The sequence below is a fragment of the Salvelinus fontinalis genome, chromosome 22 (genome assembly GCF_029448725.1).
Source record: "Salvelinus fontinalis isolate EN_2023a chromosome 22, ASM2944872v1, whole genome shotgun sequence".
Lineage (NCBI taxonomy): Eukaryota > Metazoa > Chordata > Actinopteri > Salmoniformes > Salmonidae > Salvelinus > Salvelinus fontinalis.
The window spans coordinates 14010753-14033704 of record NC_074686.1 but is presented as its reverse complement, the minus strand read 5'-3'; the positions used below and the strand labels follow the sequence as shown (position 1 = coordinate 14033704).

At 43.7% G+C, this 22952-nt stretch overlaps 1 protein-coding gene and 1 long non-coding RNA gene across 3 annotated transcripts; one reads left to right on the top strand and one right to left on the bottom strand.

Moving 5' to 3' along the window:
* Nucleotides 1-3119: 3119 nt before the first annotated feature.
* fbxl2 (F-box and leucine-rich repeat protein 2) lies at nt 3120-22245 on the top strand. Of its 2 annotated transcripts, none has more exons than XM_055876579.1 (14): nt 3120-3632; nt 6372-6433; nt 7512-7566; nt 11655-11729; nt 14106-14200; nt 14364-14528; nt 15631-15757; nt 19055-19129; nt 20439-20566; nt 20701-20761; nt 20860-20904; nt 21028-21084; nt 21219-21431; nt 21724-22245. In XM_055876579.1, exons 1-14 carry the CDS (start codon nt 3603-3605, stop codon nt 21829-21831), a joined length of 1296 nt encoding a protein of 431 aa, XP_055732554.1. In that variant the 5' UTR covers nt 3120-3602; the 3' UTR covers nt 21832-22245. The 2 variants fall into 2 exon arrangements, with proteins under 2 accessions (XP_055732554.1, XP_055732552.1); XM_055876577.1 differs by having other exon boundaries at nt 3121-3632; nt 20436-20566.
* On the bottom strand, nt 22013-22362 carry LOC129819894 (uncharacterized). Its single transcript, XR_008754132.1, has 3 exons — nt 22239-22362; nt 22118-22179; nt 22013-22084 (listed from the first exon to the last, which is right to left on the bottom strand). It is a non-coding gene; the product is annotated as an uncharacterized LOC129819894 (long non-coding RNA).
* Between the last annotated feature and the right edge of the window lie 590 nt (nt 22363-22952).

The window sequence follows — 22952 nt, the reverse complement described above, 5'->3', positions numbered from 1 at the left end:
GTGAACTCCTTTCGTTTGAGTTATGTTATAATGTTATAATCCCATCCCTGTCCACAACTCCCATCCCCATCCACAACTCCCATTCCCGTCCACAACTCCCAATATGCGAACTCCTTCCGTTTGAGTTATGTTATAATGTTATAATCCCATCCCTGTCCACAACTCCCATCCCCATTTACAACTCCAATCTCTGTCCACAACTCCCATCCCCGTCCACAACTCCCATCCCCGTCCACAACTCCCAATATGCGAACTCCTTCTGTTTGAGTTATGTTATAATGTTATAATCCCGTCCCTGTCCACAACTCCCATTCCCATCCACAACTCCCATCGCCGTCCACAACTCCCATCCCCGTTCACAACTCTCATCCCTGTCCACAACTCCCATCCCTGTCCACAACTCCCATCCCCGTCCACAACTCCCATCCCCGTCCACAACTCCCATCCCCGTCCACAACTCTCATCCCTGTCCACAACTCCCAATATGCGAACTCCTTCCGTTTGAGTTATGTTATAATGTTATAATCCCATCCCCGTCCACAACTCCCATCCTTGTCCAGAACTCCCATTCCCGTCCACAACTCCCATCCACGTTCACAACTCCCAAAATGCAAACTCCTTCCGTTTGAGTTTTGTTATATGGGAGTCCTGCTGTGAGGAGAGGGAGAGGCAGGGAAGGAGGGAGGGGAGGGAGGGCTGAGGTCTCTCCTGTTCTCTCTCCACACCTGAAGAAAACTGATCTTGCCCCTCCCTAGGGGGGAGGGAATACAAATCTCTCTGAAATTTCTCATTGTCCTGAGAAATCACACCTATTCATCTCTCTCTCCCTCTCCCGGTTTCTCGTCCTTTCTCGTCCTCTCCCACACAATGTGGAGAGAAGGGAGGAGGTTAGTAAAAATTGTTACATTAAAATGTATTCCCTCCTGTCTCTCCAGTCAAATTCAAGTTTCTTTCTCTCTTCCCTTTCTCTCTTGTCCTCTCTGATACCTGTTTCTGTGCTATTCCCCACTTTTTCTCTTACTCTCGCCCTCTTTCTCTTCCGTTCTATCTCTCTTTCACACGTTTTCTGTTTGCCACCAATGGGACATTCTCTGAGGTCAGAGGTTAGATGAAGTGGGAGATAGGGAGGGAGTGGGAGAGAAGATTTACCACACTCAGAGGGGGACCCTCTGACACACACCTGGGCTATTTATGGAGAAAAAAGTGTTTGATGGAAAAGAGAGGGATGAGTGAGAGGTAGCATGGAGGAGAGAGACAATGATTCACACCTGTTATTTGACAAAAAGAGAGAGGGAGGGAGAGAAGGGGGAGGGAGAATGAGATGACTGAGAAATAGCAGGGAGTAGAGAGACAATGATTCACACCTGTGCTATCTGACAGAGGAGGGTGAGAATTATATTGCAAGTGTCCAGGGTCCAATACAGGACTGTTCCTATACCACAGCTATGTATATTAAACTCTCTCATTCACGCACATGTACACACATGCACACACATGGATTACTGATGTGTGTTTCCTACAGTGGACAGAGAAAGACTCCATCATAGTGCTGTAATTCTATGTGTGTGTGTGTGTGTGTGTGTGTGTGTGTGTGTGTGTGTGTGTGTGTGTGTGTGTGTGTGTGTGTGTGTGTGTGTGTGTGTGTGTGTGTGTGTGTGTGTGTGTGTGTGTGTGTGTGTGTGTGTGTGCGTGCGTGCGTGCGTGCGTGCGTGCGTGCGTGCGTGTGTGTGTGTGTGTGTGTGTGTGTGACTGAGGCGGAGTTGCTGACCTTACAGGTCTCCTTGGTAACGGTCTCCTGAGCAGGTCTGGTGATTGGATGTGGGATTTCAGGGTGAGGCTCTAGCCTGGGCATTGCAAGTTTGTGTATGCGTGTATTTCTGTGTGTGTGTGTGTGTGTGTGTGTGTGTGTGTGTGTGTGTGTGTGTGTGTGTGTGTGTGTGTGTGTGTGTGTGTGTGTGTGTGTGTGTGTGTGTGTGTGTGTGTGTGTGTGTGTGTGTGTGTGTATGCATGTATTTGTGTGTGTGTATGTGTATTTGTGTGTGTGTGTATGCGTGTATTTGTGTGTCTCTCCAAACTTTAGATTTATACTCTAAGAAAAACCAATACATTTGCAAATATATAAAATATAAGGTCCTTGTTCTAAATGAGAGGAGTCACTCAGACTACCAGAAGATATTCTACACCAGGCTGCTAGGTTGGCCAGGATTGGAGGAGAAGAGTTCTATTTAAAGAATTCAGTTAATTAATTTGACTTTTACTGAGACATTCTTAATTATCATAGAATGCAGAGAGAGTGGAGGGGGGACCAGGGCATACACCTGTATACGTGAACAGTGAACACACACACACACACACACACACACACTGTCCCTATCAGTACATCCATGGTGATAACCCCTCCTCCATGTTTGAGGGTGTGACTGTCGTACACTAGGCCGAGGCAGAGGGACTGGTGTGCTTGTGTAGGCTGGAGTCACTCCTAGAATAATACACACAGTGCAATTACTGCTGCCTATTAGGCCGCGCAAGATGTCACAGTGCTAAGAAAGTAGACCACAGTAAAGTAATAGTCGCAGTGTAAGTGCTCCCTCTAGTGAAGCTTTGGGAACAAGTGCCGAGAACCCAGTTTAATGCTTTTGTTTGAGATATTCAACTCCCTCTTACATCCACATTCAACCGTTTGACGTAGCAATTATAATAATCGTTGCTGTACACTCCTCATCCAAAGCCATCACGTCTCATTCGATTAAATACATTAGGCATACTATGCATGTACATATGATGAGATAAAATCAGGTATTAAATTATATGGAATTCCCTCTAATGTGTGTTTTTGTGTAAACGAGACGATACGAAAGGGATTAAGGAGTAGTATATCTGTGATCAACACTGGTAACAGATTCGGGGGTCCCTGTATACCAATGTTTTCGGATCCAAAACCGGACCGCGCACGTTTGACATGTTCAGCGACATACCTCACCGTTAACGGACCGGCGGATATTTGATGTTACGTGCCTGAATATCTCTGATGCGAAGAGAACTCGCAATCAAAACAAGTCCGCCACGCGTGCTTTTCCCGCAGAAATGACGTCATCACCACGGCCCTCCCCTTCCCATGTCCACGGTCGGCAACAACTACTAGAATAACAGAATAAACAGTTAAATGACGGGTTGTTCTTCCATCTATAAACTGATAAAATATATTTGATAATTTCTTCCACATTTTTGACGTTTCAAACCGCTCGAGCAAGAAGGAGGGATATTGAGGCCAGCTGATTTGGTCTGGGAGCCGTCTGAGAGGCGGAAGTGAGGTCACCATGAGCTCGTCCATGTTATTATTGTTATTTTGGTCGCTGGCAGTGTGATGAGACGGACTGGAGAGCCGTTGGGCTCCAAGACTAGGCTACTGCTCTTCCAGGCCGCCCCGGACTAAACCTCACAGCCACCCCCGAGAAAGGAGCACTGTCGCCAACAGGGGAGAGCGCCCAGCCCAGCCTCTTCGACCGACACAGGCGACAAAAACAATACAGTATTCGGCAAACCCAACGCTAGCCCCAGACTTGTATGTGCGCGGTAACAAACCGCGACGTGCCTCCGCAGATATGAACGGCATCACCAAGGGCAGATTCGAGGTAAGAGCTGCGGAAACGGGCCGGAGAGTGTGTATGTAAACGGATTTGAACGGTAGTAAGTTTTCCGTAGGGTGACACCGTGTGTGTGTGTGTGTGTGTGTGTGTGTGTGTGTGTGTGTGTGTGTGTGTGTGTGTGTGTGTGTGTGTGTGTGTGTGTGTGTGTGTGTGTGTGTGTGTGTGTGTGTGTGTGTGTGTGTGTGTGTGTGTGTGTGTGTGTGTGTGTGTTTCGGACCGTGCACTGTTCTAATTTTATATGCTGGAGGGAGCTGGGGCTTTGTTGGTCAAGGGTAATCCGAAATCCTGTTATTGTCCAGACAGACGCCCCAGCTGACAGCGGCAACACCGAGCTCAGTCTGCGGGACAGGCTGGGGTGAAAGGCAGGGTTGGGTATTAGAAGACTAGTTGGCTGGGGCTTTTCTAAGGACAAGACTGGGGTAGCTGTAATCACAACCCAATCATTGTTTACTCAGCTACAGTCATTATAGTTCTCTGGGAGTGATTTGGAGTCAGAACTACAATGTATGTGTAAGCAAACAATATGGTGTATAGGCGTATAGGTGGTGGGCTGGAGAGAGATGGGAACTAGATTGGACTGGTGCCGAGGTATAGGGCAGGAACTGGGACCAGGACTGGACCTTGACAGAAGGCTGTGGATTGGTTTGGGCTATAGGGCTGTGGATTGGTTTGGGCTATAGGGCTGTGGATTGGTTTGGGCTATAGGGCTGGGGATTGGTTTGGACTATAGGGCTGGGGATTGGTTTGGACTATAGGGCTAGGGATTGGTTTGGACTATAGGGCTAGGGATTGGTTTGGACTATAGGGCTGGGGATTGGTTTGGACTATAGGGCTGGGGATTGGTTTGGGCAATAGGGCTGGGGATTGGTTTGGGCTATAGGGCTGTGGCTGAGATGATTTAGCCAGATAGAGAAGCGCCTAGGGTCTCCCACCTCTCTGTCGGTAACAGACTCCTTGGGTTGGTCAAGCTATAGAACGGTCACGACAACATACATGTTATGTAGGCAGTGGCACCAGGCTCCAATTTCCTCCCACTGGGAACCAACCAGCCTGGTTGAGTTCAGACAGGAGAGTGCAGAACATTTTGCAGACAGAAATGTCATGATTAAAGCTAACATAATTCCCCACTTAACAAAGGTAGGCTATGTCTGTTCTACATAATATATTTCTATGTGGAGGGATTGTGCCTTACTGAACACAGTAGGTAGGGTAGCATGTGGTCTGTAATGGTTATCTTGCTGTGTTGACATTTCCTCAGTATGTCATGAACCAGCTCCTGTCTGATGGGTTAGCTTCCCCAGGCCTGTATGTGTGTGTCACTGTGTATAAATAACACAGATTCCTCATTAAACATCTGGGGTTGATGTGACAGCACTTGACCTTGTATAGGAGGCTCTTTTCTGCATAATAATATTATTGATGTGAGGGAGTGAGTGTGTGTGTGAGAGAGTGAGAGTATGTGTGCAGAGAGGGTGGCAGTGTGTGTTTCCATCAGTGGATTTCTCAATTGTGCTGCACACTAACCATAACCATCTTAGAACCAGGCTGGAAACCATGCCTACATGGTTGAGTGTGAGGAGCTGCAGTTTTGGGAAAAATATTACCCATGGACCCAGCAGCATTCCCCGTTCTTGCTGGACATTCCCGACCGGCATGTAGCCAGAGGTCTGGGAGTGCCTGGAGACTGATCTGGGAGAGGAACTCCCCAGGTTGGAATGCTGCTCTGCCGGCTGTAGGAAGCATAGAGCTGGGGAACACTAGAACATTGAGATTCAAAAAATGTCATGAAAGGAAAAAAGAGACTTGAATTCTAAAGGGACCCAACAAGTACAAATAAGCATTAGGCTCAAGGTTCCTCTGAGTCTAGGTTACTCCCTCTCCATAGCTAAAATGTTTTTGGTGTGTGTGTTTTGTAGGTGTTTGAGGTTGGTTTTGGTTCGATTATTTAAAAAATAATCACTGTTTTCGATTTCGGTTTTTCGCAAAATAAAATTGACATTAAATGCACTATGCATTGTTGGTTGAATGCTGTAACAGCACAGAATAAAATAATGAATAAAAGTCCCATGGTGGTAGTGACTGTCCATTACTGCTTATCACTTTATTAACCATCATTTATTCACTTAAATCACATTTGTTTTGATGGCTTTATTATTTCATTCCAAGTCATCATCTCATCTCTATAGAGCTGCTACCTGTGCTGTCTGACAACATCACTATTTTAGTAGTTCTTCAATGTACATAAGGCATACTTGTATGACTGCTGAATACCAACTATCAATCACTTAGATCATATTTTCAGGTAGAGATACCTCGTGAAGCAACGGCTTTCTATCCCTCTTGCGCGTTTTCTCTTTTGAGGGCTCTGCATCTGCTCTACATAGACCGGACAAGTAGTTAATTACCACATTTTCAGAGCTAAACTATGTAGAATATTGGCCTGTTGGAAACTACAACTCCCTACTCCATCACACAGTTCAGGCTTGATCTGATTTATCTCTACAGAAACTGAGCATTGAGCTCACAGAAAAAAAAATACAAAATGGAATACAAATAATTGAACCGCTGTCAGTCAATTTATTTAAAAAAGGTAAAATAACCTACATTTCCTTTAATCGCTCATCACTAGTGTTGTGTGTGTGTGCAGGCCTGTGTCTGTATTCTATCTGGTGCTTGTTACCATGGCGACAGTGGTTCTGATGTGGATGTCTCTCTCCTCTTCAGGTGTTCTCCAACAGTGATGAAGCTCCCATTAACAAGAAGCTTCCCAAGGAGCTTCTGCTCAGGTGAGACACACACAACCACACACCTGAGTGCTCTCCCCAGGGCTTAAAGTGAGGGTCATTTATTAAACAAGGATATTGTCTGGAGTCCCTTAGCAGACTGTTAACCGTGTGTGTGTGTCGCCTTGGAAATGTATGTCTGCTAGTTATGCGACCTACAAAGCATCATAGCGTCCTCAGCGGCTGTGTGTAATCCTACTAATCTAACTGAGATCAATGTCTAACATACACATTTAATAATATCCTGCTAATATAACTTGTGTGTGTACAGTTTGTGCTATAAATAGCCTCTGTGTTGGTGGGGAATTCCGCAGTGCTCAGCTCCAGCTGTGTGAACTTCAGACAGACAGAACCCACCTACATAAACCATTATATCAGTGTGTGTGTGATTAAAGTAGACAGCCAATCAATGGCCTCCGCCGCGTTCATTAGCCAGTCATCAGAGAGACCATCGATCAGCGCTTGTCTGATTGGTCAGGTGCTCCATTAGCCACTGGGTGAGAGTGTGTGTACATGAGCCTGCATCAGTTAATTTCTGGACTCCTGACACATACATGTCAGACATACATGCCCCAACATGCCCTCGCTGACCACACAAACACACACCGCCTTTGTCTCTGTCCATGAGAGGGAACAATGGACAGTGCTAGTTTCCCGAGGGTGGGAGTGTGTGGGGTTAAAGGGAAACTACTGATATGATTAGGAGGAACTGTGTCTGTGTGTTTGACCTGACCCACTGGCTTACCCCTGTTGGCTAATAGCTTCAAGCTAATTCAATTGGCCTATTCCTCTGTAAGGCTACATGCTATTGCTAAATTCACTGGCCAGTTTCTCTGTAAGGCTACATGCTATTGCTAAATTCACTGGCCAGTCTCTCTGTAAGGCTACATGCTATTGCTAAATTCACTGGCCAGTCTCTCTGGAAGGCTACATGCTATTGCTAAATTCACTGGCCAGTTTCTCTGGAAGGCTACATGCTATTGCTAAATTCATGACCAGTCCCTCTGCAAGGCTACATGCTAACCCCACTGCCCTGTCCCTAAGTACAACTAAAAAAAATGCTCTCTCTCTCTCTCTGTAGAATCTTCTCCTATCTTGATGTGATCACATTGTGCAGGTGTGCCCAGGTGTCCAAGGTAAGGCCCACCCCTACAGACATTGCAGTTGGTGGTTTTAGACTGACTGGTATCATGACTACTTAATGTAATTTGCAGATCATTCAGTCGTCAACGTTCCACAACATGCCCATTAGGGTTGGGTGATGTGCTTGACGTGGGCCGGACCTATCCAGAGCACCATACCGGCACTTCTAATTTAGGGGGAATTGCGTACCGGCTCCTGTAGCCTATCGCCTGCCCAGATTCACACATAGAGGCAAACAAAGGTTGATCAAAGTGGAATGAAGGCAGGATCTGCAATGGAGAGAGGGCATGCATTTCCTGATTCCGCTTTGTTCACGTTTATTTGTCGCTAGTCTGTGAAGCTGTGCGTGACAGTAGGCTGTTTGAGGTTGAACATCAGTCAGCTTGAATGCGCATGGTGCGCTCTTCCAAATGGTCAAATGAGGGTTTGTAAGGTCATGGAAATTAGTTTGATCATTTTTGTTAATGTAATTCATAATGGCACACTTATGATCACATATGATCAATCACTTAAATCCACATATCAGCCATTATCGGAATGACCCTGAAGTGCCTGTCTGTTTGTGCAGCGTGTGTGCCGCGTGTGTGCCGCGTGTGTGCCGCGTGTGTGCCGCGTGTGTGCCGCGTGTGTGCCGCGTGTGTGCCGCGTGTGTGCCGCGTGTGTGCCGCGTGTGTGCCGCGTGTGTGCCAATGCAAGTGGGCGGTTGTCAGAGGAGAGAGAACGTGACATTTCAGCAGGTATAAAATGACAAACAGACTAACTAGATAGCCAATTCAAAACAACGTGTAGCAGTTATCTCGCTAATTCACTATAGCTAAGCATTAATGTCTTTGCTGCCAAGCGGGGATTTCACTCTATTAAACAGTAGCCATATAATGGAACAACATTAAAAAATATTCTAAGAAAAGCCTAGTTGTCAAATAACTTGCTGTGCATAGATCTCTCCTGAAACATAAATATTTGAGCCTTTATATATAAACATGTCTAGTTAGATGCATTGCTTTGAAGTAGCCTACCTTATCCATTTGATCCCTGATTCTTTGAATGGGGGAATCATTTTATCAAGACATGCTATAATTATAGTCATGAACATTTTGTGAAATATATGAACCTTTAACAGTGAATAATCAGAGGTCTATATAGCATAATGTCGTATCTGAATTTCGGTAAAAATAGTCTAATGGACCGATTTATCCCAAGTCAAGCATTGGCCATGTCTGGAATGGCACATCGTTCCGTCGACGGGTCCAAACATCGTTGATATATGATTTGATCAGCCCCTGGGCTGGGGAGGAGCGCGCGTTGTGGCGTTGCCTAGAGCCGCAGTAAACAATCTGTCACGCAGATTCTGTGTTATGCACTAACCACCCGATTAGAGTGTAATCTTTAGACTACAATGTGAAAATCATCTTACTAATATTATATGTTCTTGTGTCCAATTAAATACATATAAACCAATCATTTGGTTAAATGTGGTACCCGATACCGTTGAATGGTGATTTGGAACGACACGTCGTAGGTCTAATGTGTTTTATTTGATTTTGTTTAACCTTTATTTAACTAGGCAAGTCAGGTAAGAACATTCATATTTACAATGGCGGATACTAGACCCTTTCAATGGTGATTTAGGACAATTTCAACAGAGACCGAGTGCACGTGTTCACCATAGAAGACATAACTGGGCAGTTTTCTTGGGAGTGCGAAGCAAACAGTCACACTCGGCGCGCAACAGCCGCCCAGCGCAGAGCTCACATCCTACTTACTTGAAGATGTCTTCTCTTCAGAGGAGATGATATACCCTCTTCACCATGCCAGTGGTTCAAGGGGCGCTTTGCTCTCTTGGACAACGACGCCCGAAAATACCTCTGCCCACTGTGCAACAAGCGTTCCGTCTGAACGTGTTTTCAGTGAAGCAGGCAATAGGCTATTGTTACCCAGCTCCACAGTCTATTAAAGCCAGAAAAGGTGAACATGCTTGTGTTCAGAAACCTTTATGTAAGGTGTGATGAAAAGAAAAAAAAACGAATGGTTCCTCATTGAACTTTGTATTTTTTACATTTTCAAAACCAATTCACAGATGCATCTTATTAGAAAGAACTGTCTCCTGGGCCTAGTCTAAAAATATTATGTTAATTGTGCCGGTGTGTCTTTGAATACTACTTTTTTGCACTGTAATTTATTTGGTTAATTTCGTCCATTTTGTTTACTTTATTTATTTTGTCATTTGTAGCCTATCCAAATGTGGGTTATTATTTTTATAGGTGCATTTTTTTTGCATGCTTATTCGATAGGCAAAAATGCATAAGTTCAAAATGTGTTCGTTTTTATATAAGGTTTATTCGTTATTCAGGTGTTATAAACAAATGTTTTATGTGATTGTTGTTGGCTGTGAAATAAATGCACTATTCGTAATAACTATTCAAAATAAAGTTGATTGTGAGACTACCCTGACACTTCATGCATTTATTTTGTTGTTCCGGCTTTTTAAAGCGCTGCTGTGTGAGCTTATGTAGGCTAATGCCCGTTGCGCAATTGAAGGATATGAATAAACACTTCGACAATAATCTAAATGTTAGTTTCAGTGCTTGACTTGGGCAGGAGCTCACCAGAGCTGAGTACCGGCACCTCAAATGTTCTACTGCTTGACCTCCTCTTATAGAATATTAGCTCAAAAGTATTGTGGAGCTCCTGCACCTAAATATAAACAGTACCAGCACCAATTTCAGTCTATGTCAAGCACTTGTTAGTTTCTAAGTTTAACTTGTACAATTGATGTTTACTGCAACTTTTATTGCCCGTAGTAGTCTAGTATAAGCCTATATTTTGGGCTGTTTGTTTTGCAAGGATGGATTTTCCAGGAGCACACAATAGGAAAAAAAACTAAAGCTTTGGTCAGGTGGAGGCCAGAAACTTATGGTTTGTTTAAACTTCCCATTCGATTATTCTCTCTTATTGTTTCTCTCTCTCTCTCTCTCTCATTATGACCTTAAAATGTTTTTATTTAGGCCATTCAAAATAACATGACACTTTCTGTGAATGCTGTTACTGACCTCCTAAATTCCTTCGATGGTTAATCATGAAAGAGTAGGCTATATGCTTAGGCCAACAAGTCACATTCAAATCTAATGGGGATAGGGAGAAAAGGGGAAATGAAGCTTTTAAAATAACAGGCCGGACACGTAGTGTCTGCTGCAAAAGGCCCATGATCATTCAATATTGGAGAAGTGAGAGAGTGCAATGTTATCTGACATTTTGTGCAGCTTTTGGCGCTCCCCGCTTTGTCTACAATCTGTTCTTGCATCATGTTAATAGTAGGCTGTCTATCTTCCTACTTACCACATATTTATTGAAATAGGCTATAATAAATAGGAATATGTAGTTCATTAGGCTATAATAAATAGGAATATGTAGTTCATTAGGCTATAATAAATAGGAATATGTAGTTCATTAGGCTATAATAAATAGGAATATGTAGTTCATTAGGCTATAATAAATAGGAATATGTAGGTAATTTGTCATGTCACCTGGCTGTGCGCTGCACAACTCCAGCGGTGCCAGTCATGTAAAAAAATTAAATAACGAATACTCAAACTATTGTCTGTCACATCATAATGTTGTCTCCATCGATGTTGTCTGTCTAACTTCGTTGATCTTCAGTTATAAACTGAGTAGTTCGAGCCCTGAATGCTGATTGACTGACAGACGTGGTATATCAGACCGTATACCACGGGTATGACAAACCATTTATTTTTACTGCTCTTATTACGTTGGTAACCAGTTTATAATAGCAATAAGGCACCTCTGGGGTTTGTGATATATGGCCAATATACCGCGTTGCGTTGTGCATAAGAACAGCCCTTAGTCGTGGGTTATTGGCCATATAGCACACCCCCTCTGGCCCAACCTGTCCTACTGAACACAGCCCTGGTGTGTGTTGTAGGACTGATAACACCATCACTGTCTTCTCACATTTACATTACATTTAAGTCATTTAGCAGACGCTCTTATCCAGAGCGACTTCTCTGTCTCTCTCTCTTTCCTCTTTCTCGCTCTCTCTTATTTCCTGTCTCCCCCCTCTCAGGCGTGGAATGTCCTGGCCTTGGATGGTAGTAACTGGCAGAAGATTGACCTCTTCAACTTCCAGACAGACATAGAGGTGAGAGGTCAGGGTGAAGGGTGAGGGAGGTGAGCCTACATATACACATTCTGAAAGTGTATGCACTCACTCTACTATAAGTCACTTTGGATAAAAGTGCCAGCTAAGTCGCATATATTATTATATTTAGCATTGTGTGTGTGAGTGTGAGCAGTATTATGAGGCTGCTCGCCCAGGGCTTAGTACTGTGTCAGTAGGCTTTGGTGAATGTCTGGTGACGTCACTGATCCTCTCTCTGAGTCACGTAGGTCACACCAGTCTCTCTCGATCTCTCTCTTTCTCCATCTCCCTCTCTCTCTCTCTTTCGATCTCCCTCTCTATCGCGCTCTCTGTCTCGATCTCCCACTCTCGCTCTCTCTGTCTCGATCTCCCTCTCTATCGCTCTCTCTGTCTCGATCTCCCTCTCTATCGCTCTCTCTGTCTCGATCTCCCTCTCTATCGCTCTCTCGATCTCCCTCTCTATCGCTCTCTCTGTCTCGATCTCCCTCTCTATCGCTCTCTCTGTCTCGATCTCCCTCTCTATTGCTCTCTCTGTCTCGATCTCCCACTCTATCCATCTCTCTCTCTTTCTCTGTCTCCATCTCCCTCTCTATCGCTCTCTCTGTCTCGATCTCCCTCTCTCTCTCTCTTTCGATCTCCCTCTCTATTGCGCTCTCTGTCTCGATCTCCCTCTCTATCGCTCTCTCTGTCTCGATCTCCCACTCTCGCTCTCTCTGTCTCGATCTCCCTCTCTATCGCTCTCTCTGTCTCGATCTCCCTCTCTATCGCTCTCTCTGTCTCGATCTCCCTCTCTCTCTCTCTTTCGATCTCCCTCTCTATTGCGCTCTCTGTCTCGATCTCCCTCTCTATCGCTCTCTCTGTCTCGATCTCCCTCTCTATCGCTCTCTCTGTCTCGATCTCCCTCTCTATCGCTCTCTCTGTCTCGATCTCCCACTCTATCCATCTCTCTCTCTTTCTCTGTCTCTCTGTCTCTATCTCCCACTCTATCCATCTCTCTTTCACTCTGTCTCTATCTCTCTTGTAATGTGTGTGTGTGTATGTGTAAGCTGAATTGTACAAATAAAGAATGGTAAAAAATTCTCCCCACTCTTCCCAGTAGTGGTGCATGGGTAAAATCACAAGGGAAGCCAAGCCAGGGGAAAAAAGTCTATGTGTTGTGATAATTGCATTGTTTGCTCTATAACCTATTGATTCGTATGTCATTTTGTCTGTCGCAAACAGTTACATGACCTACATACAGCATGATCAAGCAAGTGAATGTTTCCGACATTTTCAAACTTCTAAACAACCATTGATTTAGAACCACGGAGAGTTTCCGCAAGTCGTAAAGAAAACAGGAGCTGCCTCCACTAATCCAGCACCATTTCAACTTCAACATCATCATATCACCTCTGCTTAGTCTAATACAGTGACGACTAAAAGATACCAAAAACGATTTAGTCCAACCAATGTAAGCTAAATATGATGTGGCTGTCCATGTTACTGGGGGGTGTGTGTGGAAAAACATGTTGACTTACCCTACTTGTATAGAAACAGCAATGACATCCTCCTCTCTTTCATGTTGCCGAAACAGTCTATGACAGTCATACAGTACACTCTTTTAGTTTTTGTTGTCGTAGGCTACCTGGCTAAAATGCTTGCTTGCTAGCCTAACTTCCTTTCATGGGCAACGATGCGCCAGGCTAGCTAGTTAACATTAGCCTTCTACATCTAGCTACATATTGAACTTCCATCCTCTCAGGCCAGGGGAACAATGTATGAATTTATGGTTAGATCATAATTAAGTTAAACCACAAGTCCAAATCCCTATCTCCATCCATGGCTAGTTTAGGAAAGGGACGATTTTAGTTAGCTAGCCACCTTAGGAAAATCTATTTTTTTCTCTAAATGACGTTCTGACACTTTTTTTGGTGCACCAGGACCATTCAAAGTTGAGCTCACTCAGTTTAGCTCAACGCTGATTGACTATTATTATAATATTTTTTTATCAAGGGAGGCCAAATGCTCACTGGCTTCGCAATGCTACGGGTTGCAACAATGTCATACTCTATTTGACCTGACAGCATCAGATAGATGGCTACACATACTGAGAAAGAGGACAAATGTTTAAAAATACAAATAAATGAAATATAGAACAAAACAAACTTTTTGGGTTACTACATGATTCCATATGTGTTATTTCATAGTTTTGATGTCTTCACTATTATTCTACAATGTAGAAAATAGTAAAAAATAAAGAAAAACCCTTGAATGAGTAGGTATGTCATAACTTTTGACTGGTACATATATACATTTAATTTAATGGTCCGTTTCCTTGGCATCCATGAGTACACGCCACTGACTCCTCCTCCTCTCTCTCTCTCTCTCTCTCTCCAGGGTAGAGTAGTGGAGAACATCTCCAAGCGATGTGGAGGCTTCCTGAGGCAGCTGAGCTTGAGGGGTTGTCTCAGTGTGGGGGACGCATCCATGAAGTGAGTCCTTCTCCATAGGGCCTCTTACACTCTTAGTACAACCAATGTTGCTTTCCGTTCACATTTTCATCTTGGAATGTTATTTATCTCCCTGATTCAGTTACTTCTCCGTGACTCTATGATTTGATTGTCTATGATGACTGTGGTATTTGTCACTTGTCAGGACGTTTTCTCAGAACTGCCGTAACATTGAGGTGTTGAACCTGAACGGCTGCACTAAGATCACAGATAGCACCTGTCTCAGCCTCTCCAAGTTCTGCTGCAAACTCAAACAGCTGGACCTCACCTCCTGTGTGTCTGTTACCAACCACTCCCTCAAAGCTCTCAGGTAAGTGTCTGAAATGGCTCCCTATTCCCTATATAGTGCACTACTTCTGGCCAAGTGTTGCAGTTTATTTTACGGTACAGAAATGACAAAGTATTTACTGTAAGGGTAAAATGGTAATTGCATAATAATCACCAATAAATTACATATTTGTTTCTTTGGAATTAATCACTACAAGCATCATTTAGTACCAGGTAACACAAATTACCCATTGTCACCATATAATTTTCTAGTAAGTCCCAGGGAAGGCATTGGCCCACCACTTGGGAGCCAGGCCCACCTACCGGGCAGTCAGGCAGAGCCAATCAGAATTAGTTTTTCCCACAAAAGGACTTTATTACAGACAGAAATACTCCCAGTCCGAGTGGCTGGTCTCAGACGATCCCGCAGGTGAAGAAGCCGGATGTGGAGGTCCTGGGCGGGTGTGGTTACACGTGGTCTGAGGTTGTGAGGCCGGTTGGACGTATTGTCAAATTCTCTAAAAGGACATTGGAGGCGGGTTATGGTAGAGAAATGAACATTAAATTCTCTTGCAACAGCTCTGGTGGACATTCCTGCAGTCACCATGCCAATTGCACTCTCCCTCAAAACTTGAGACATCTGTGGCATTGTGTTGTGTGACAAAACTGCACATTTTAGTGGCCTTTTATTGTCCCCAGCACAAGGTGCACCTGTGTAATGATCATGTTATGATCAACTTCTTCATGTGCCACACTTATCAGGTGGATAGATTATCTTTGGAAAGGAGAAATGCTCACTATCAGGGTTGTAAACAACTTTGTGCACAAAATTGGAGAGAAATAAGCATTTGGTGCATATGGAAAATGTCTGGGATCTTTTGTTTCAGCTCATGAAACATGGGACCAACACTTTACATGTTGCGTTTATATTTTTGTTCAGTATAGTTAGAAAACAGGGTGTGAATCAGTGAAGGTTGCTGAGGGGAGGACGGCTCATAGTATTGGCTGGAATGGAGTCAATGGAATGGTATCAACCACATGGAAACCACGTTTGCTACCATTCCATTGACTCCATTGCAGCCATTTATAATGAGCCGTCCTCCCCTCAGCAGCCTCCACTGGTGACTATGTGTGTCTCCCTTTAGTGATGGCTGTCGTATGTTGGAGATGTTGAACCTGTCGTGGTGTGACCAGATCACCAGAGATGGCATCGAGGCTCTGGCCCGGGGCTGTAACAACCTACGAGCCCTGTTCCTACGCGGCTGCACACAGGTACACACACACACACACACACACACACACACACACACACACACACACATACAGTACACGCGCGTTGTATTGATTACAGTGGCGATTTTAGCATGTAAATCTTGGTGGGGCAACAAAACAAAAAGAGGTGGGATTCATGCCAGCGAAGCTACTACATATAAAAACATAGCTGATATGGCAGACTTGCTTAAACTAATGTGGTTTCTACTGATAATTGAGATGTACAAACTATGGCATAAGGGGACGACAAGCGGATAAGAGGCAATCCGTAATTTCGATTAAGACATTAATGAGAGAGCTAGGATGGACATAGTAAATATAACAATTTGTTCAGCACTTTTGAAATGTACAGCGACAGAATTCAGAACATGGGCCGTTCTTACGGTCAGAAACATATAAACAGACAATATTCAATGATTGCGTTTCTCTAAAACAGGTTATAGGCTATTTGTGCACCACCAAGTTAGAACAGTAGGCTAAATTAAGAGGTGGAAATAGACCAAATTATTAGGGTGAGGTACATTGAACACCGTTTGGGTCTTTGCGTGTCAAAAAAGATACATGTCATATAACACTATTTGACGCATTAAATAAGCTTTTAATTTGACACGTCAAATAACACAATTATATTATAGAATGTTGTGTGTCCTGAATTTGCATGTGCAAGCCAAGCACCACCACTACTATCAGTAGCACTGTCAAAACTGTATAAAACAGTAGCCAAACAAGCAGACACCAGACCACGAACGATGTGTTTACAATACCACGTTGGTGAAAATAGCCCAAATTATTAGGTTGAGGTACATGGGCTACTAACGGCTTACTATACAACATACACTTAGTATTACTTTCTCAGCTATAGTATATACTCCCTTGCATATTACATAATTTATGCAGCAGCATACAAGAGTCTTTTTGGACTCATCTTGTGAAGTTGGCGCAGTGGTCCTTTGTTGACAAATTTTGTCATCAAAGTCTGGCATTCTCTGGATTTATGGTGGGAACTCAGGAAAAAAACAGCCCCTCCATTGAATTGCAGGCTTACGTTAGTGCTTTCTTTGTAATGCCTGCAGTTAGCCACTGATTCCTTCCAAACTACTCATTGTTGAATTTGCGATTCCCAACTTGTTGTGTAATCTTTATGTACAATGGCCGATGAGCACCGATACGTTTTATCTATAATTTCTCTTCATTATTTCTCTTCATATGACAAGGATTAAAAAGGATTTGCCAGTAGATTGTCAACTTGATGACAACTGATGATGACTGCTAGCTAGGACTTTGAAAGTAAGATGTTGACATGTCCAATCGAAGCTACTTTGATGTCATTCTATCTGTGGTCAATGATCTTGAGCCTTCTTGGATGGGCACTTCTAATATAACTCTATAGCAGAACCCAAGGGGCTACAATTTTCGAGCTCTAACCTTAGAATTGGGGATGACGTACTGTCCCATGAGTGACAAAAAACTAAGCCAATCATGACAGAAAACTGAGCCAATCAGGCGCAACTCTCTGTATTTTCTGCTGGCTAGCCCCCCCACCACAGAAAGCACTGAGCTAGGCTGAACCATCTGCATTTTGGAGCTGCTTTAATCAAGAAAGCATAAAAGAGACCATGTTTGTATGCAGCTTTCTTAACTCAATTACTTAAAAAAAAAAAAAAAAAAAATTGACATTGTTTGCAAACTGATATGTAACATGTATTAATGCCAAAATAACAAGCAAAACAGGCAATGCCCCACAAAAAAAAAAAATATATATAATATACACACAGTTGAAGTCGGACGTTTACATACACCTTTGCCAAATACATTTAAACTGAGTTTTTCACAATTCCTGACATTTAATCCAAGTAAAAATGCTCTGTTTTAGGTCAGTTAGGATCACCACTTTATTTTAAGAATGTGAAGTGTCAGAATAATATTAGAGAGAATGATTTATTTCAGCTTTTATTTCTTTCATCACATTCCCAGTGGGTCAGAAGTTTACACACACTCAATTAGTATTTGGTAGTATTGCCTTTAAATTGTTTAACTTGGGTCATTTTGGGTAGCCTTCCACAAGCTTCCCACAATAAATTGGGTGAATTTTGGCCCATTCCTCCTGACAGAGCTGGTGTAACTGAGTCAGGTTTGTAGGCCTCCTTGCTCGCACACGCTTCTTCAGTTCTGCCCACAAATGTTCTATAGGGTTGAGGTCGTGGCTTTGTGATGGCCACTCCAATACCTTGACTTTGTTGTCCTTAAGCCATTTCACCACAACTTTGGAAGTATGCTTGTGGTCATTGTCCATTTGGAAGACCCATTTGTAACCAAGCTTTAACTTCCTGACTGATGTCTTGAGATGTTGCTTCAATATGTACACATCTTCCTCATGATGCCATCTATTTTGTGAAGTGCACCAGTCCCTCCTGCAGCAAAGCACCTCCACAACATGATGCTGCCACAGCTGTACTTCACGGTTGGGATGGTGTTCTTCGGCTTGCAAACATCCCTCTTTTTCCTCCAAACATTTTCATCAGACCAGAGGACATTTATCCAAAAAGTATGATCATTGTCCCCATGTGCAGTTGCAAACTGTAGTCTGTCTTTTTTTTATGGCGGTTTTGGAGCAGTGGCTTCTTCCTTGCTGAGCGGCCTTTCAGGTTATGTGGTGTTTATACTTGCGTACTATTGTTTGTACAGATGAACTCGGTACCTTCAGGCATTTGGAAATTGCTCCCAAGGATGAACCAGACTTGTGGAGGTCTACAATTTGTATTCCTGAGGTCTTGGCTGTTTTCTTCTGATTTTCCCATGATGTCAAGCGAAGAGGCACTGAGTTAGAAGGTAGAACTTGAAATACATCCACATGTAAACCTCCAATTGACTCAAATTATGTCAAGTAGTCTATCAGAAGCTTCTAAAATCATGACATTATTTTCTGGAATTTTCCAAGCTGTTTAAAGGCACAGTCAACTTAGTGTATGAACATTTCTGACCCACTGAAATTGTGACACAGTGAGTTATATGTGAAATAATCTGTATTTAAACAATTGTTGGAAAATTTACTTGTGTCATGCACAAAGTAGATTCCTAACCGACAAACTATAGTTTGTTAACATGAAATTTGTGGAGTGGTTGATAAACGAGTTATAATGACATCAACCTAAGTGTATGTAAACTTCCGACTTCAACTGTATATAGAATCTTATTTTTTTTTCTTCTGAAGTGTGGTGCTCAAAACAGGTGGGATGACGGGTCGCCACTGATTGATTATCAGTAGTGATTGGTTTCTTTGTGTTGTGTTCTCTACAGTTGGAGGATGGAGCACTGAAACCCCTCCAGAAACACTGTCCTGAACTAACCACTATCAACATGCAGTCCTGCTCAGTAAGACAGAGAGAAAGAGATGGAGAGAGTGTGTGTATTCATTAGTAGGGATTGAAAGACAGAAAATGTGTGTAACGTGTGTTATGTATAAGCAGGAGATTAACACCACCTTGACTTTTTTTTTCATTACATTTTTTTTAGATTATAATGTCAAAGTGGAATTATGTTTTAAAAAATGATAAGATGAAATGTCTTGAGTCAAGCATTCAACCCCTTTACTATGGCAAGCATAAATAAATTCCGTAGTAAAAATTGGCTTAACAAGTCACATAATAAGTTGCATGGACTCTGTGTGCAATAATAGTTTTAACAATTTTGAATGACTACCTCATCTCTGTACCCCACACATATCTGTAAGGTCCCTCAGGCGAGCAGTGAATTTCAAACACCGATTCAACCACAAAGACCAGAGAGGTTTTCCATTGCCTCGCAAAGAAGGGCACCTATTGGTAGAAAAAAACAGACATTGAAAATCTCTTTGAGCATGATGAAGTTAATTAAACTTTGGATGGTGTATCAATATACCTAGTCACTACAAAGATACAGGCCTCTTTCCTAACTCCGTTGCCGGAGAGGAAGGAAACCGTTCAGGGATTTCACCATGAGTACAATGATGACTTTTAAACAGTTACAGAGTTTAATGGCAGTGATAGGAGAAAACGGAGGATGGATCAATAACAGTGTAGTTACTGATAGAAGGAAGCATGTACCGAATAAAAATATTCCAAAACATGCACCCTGTTTGCAATAAGGCACTAAAGAAAAACTGCAAAGAAATTAACTTTATATTCTGAATACAAAGTGTTATGTTTGGGGCAAATACAATACATTGCTGAGTACCACTCTTCATATTTTCAAGCATGGGGGTGGCTGCATCATGTTATGGGTATGCTCGTCATCTGCAAGGACTAGGAGTTTTTTAGAATAAAAATAAACGGATTAGAGCGAAAAGACAACCTGGTTCAGTCTGCTTTCCAGCAGACACTGGGATAAAAATGACAATAACCTAAAACACAAGGCCAAATATACACTGGAGTTGTTTATCAAGATGACATTGAATGTTCCCGGACTGGCCTAGTTACAGTTTTGACTTAAATCGGCTTGAAAATCTATGGAAAGACTTGAAAATCGCTGTCTAGCAATTAAATATATTTTAGTTCCACCTTGTAACACAACAAAATGTTGAAGTCAAGGGGTGTGAATACTTTCTGAAGGCACTGTAAGTGATTGCAGAAACAGACAGAGACACAGACAGACGGACCGAGAGACAGACATATATGCACGCGTAATGTGTGTTTGTTAACAGCAGATAACTGATGATGGCTTGGTCAGTCTGTGTCGGGGGTGCCACAAGCTGCAGGTCCTGTGTATCTCTGGCTGCAGTAACATTACAGACGCCTCTCTCACTGCTCTGGGTCTCAACTGTCCCCGACTGAAGTAAGAAATGGGATATGTATCCCTTTCTTGTAATTGTGGATTAGGTCTACTGATAAACACCCCATACATACACTAAACCAATGCATAACCAATGCATAAGCAATACATAACCAATGGTTGGGTGTGTGTGTCAGGATCTTGGAGGCTGCGCGATGTTCACAGGTTACAGACGCTGGGTTTACTGTACTGGCCAGGGTAAGTGCTTCTCTGCCTCCTTCGTCACTTTTATTCTGTCTTGATCTGTGTGTTTCGATCCCTGAAATGCTCACCTGATGTGTCTTTTGTTTCAACAGAATTGTCATGAGATGGAAAAAATGGATTTAGAAGAATGTATTTTGGTAAGATTTCATGGGGTTCTTTTCTCAGACTCAATCTACAGTTGCATTCAATCAGAGATTGATTGAGCATGTCTGATTATATGTACTGTATCTGGGTTTGATTGAGTCTGTCTCCTCTCACAGGTGACTGACAACACACTAGTCCAGCTTGCTATTCACTGCCCTCGCCTGCAAGCACTGGTACTTATTGGTGTGTGTGTGTGTGTGTCGTCATTCATAACTCCCCCCTATCAAACTGTGTGTGTTTGTGTGCATGTGCGTGTGTGTACATTACAGTATGTAATATAGTTTCTACTGTCTATCCTCTCCACCAGTCTCTTTCCCACTGTGAGTTGATAACAGACGATGGTATCAGGGCGCTGAGCAGCAGCGTGTGTGGACAGGAGCGCCTCACAGTGGTGGAGTTGGATAACTGCCCTCTGATCACAGACGTGACTCTGGAGCACCTGAAGAACTGCCACCGCCTGGAGAGGATAGAACTCTACGACTGCCAGCAGGTCACCAGGGCCGGCATCAAGCGCATACGGGTCAGTCATCACCATGACTCTCTTACTGCACTACATCTCCCAAGCCGCATCACTGTGGCTGTAATGTCAAAGCTCCTGCATGGCCCGGTGGGAGTTGTAGTTTACTGAGGCTGATGTTGCTCCTATAGAAATAATAGAATGACCTGCACACTGTTGTATTATACGCCAAAATAGTTTATTGCAACGTTGCAGGCTGTCATATGAAATACATGGGAGAATATACAACCGTGTGAAATATTGTTGGATGTGTATGTTACGTTGGGAATGACGTTGCTCCTCCGTCTCCATACAGGCTCATCTCCCAGAGATAAAAGTCCACGCCTACTTTGCCCCGGTGACACCCCCTCCTTCGGTGCACGGCGGGGGCCAGAGGCTGTGTCGCTGCTGCATCATCCTCTGACAGTGGAGGGCCAGGGGGGGTCAGCTCTGTCTGCAGGTCCTACTGCTGTGACCCCCCCCCCCCCCCCCCCCCCCCAACAATAACCCACCTGATCCCTGCAAGAGGATGAGACAGACCTGAACCCCACCACAACTACACCCTGAACCCCACCACTACACAACTACACCCCACCACTACACAACTACACCCTGAACCCCACCACAACTACACCACAATACCCTGAACCCCACCACTACACAACTACACCCTGAACCTCACCACAACACAACACAACTACACCCTGAACCCCACCACAACTACACCACAATACCCTGAACCCCACCACAACTACACCACAATACCCTGAACCTCACCACAACACAACTATACCCTGAACCCCACCACAACTACACCACAATATCCTGAACCCCACCACAACTACACCACAATACCCTGAACCCCACCACTACACAACTACACCCTGAACCTCACCACAACACAACTACACCCTGAACCTCACCACAACTACACCACAATATCCTGAACCCCACCACAACTACACCACAATACCCTGAACCCCACCACAACTACACCACAATACCCTGAACCCCACCACAACTACACCACAATACCCTGAACCCCACCACAACTACACCACAATACCCTGAACCCCACCACTACACAACTACACCACAATATCCTGAACCCCACCACAACACAACTACACCCTGAACCTCACCACAACACAACTACACCCTGAACCCCACCACAACTACACCACAATATCCTGAACCCCACCACAACTACACCACAATACCCTGAACCCCACCACTACACAACTACACCCTGAACCTCACCACAACACAACTACACCCTGAACCTCACCACAACTACACCACAATATCCTGAACCCCACCACAACTACACCACAATACCCTGAACCCCACCACAACTACACCACAGTACCCTGAACCCCACCACAACTACACAACTACACCCTGAACCCCACCACAACTACACCACAATATCCTGAACCCCACCACAACACAACTACACCCTGAACCTCACCACAACACAACTACACCCTGAACCCCACCACAACTACACCACAATACCCTGAACCCCACCCCACCACAACACAA

Coding starts and splice junctions, on each gene's coding strand:
- fbxl2 (XM_055876577.1), top strand. CDS start 3,603: ATGAACGGCATCACCAAGGGCAGATTCGAG. Junction 15,758..19,054: donor TCCTACGCGGCTGCACACAG/GTACACACACAC, acceptor TGTTCTCTACAG/TTGGAGGATGGAGCACTGAA. Junction 20,905..21,027: donor ATTTAGAAGAATGTATTTTG/GTAAGATTTCAT, acceptor CTCCTCTCACAG/GTGACTGACAACACACTAGT.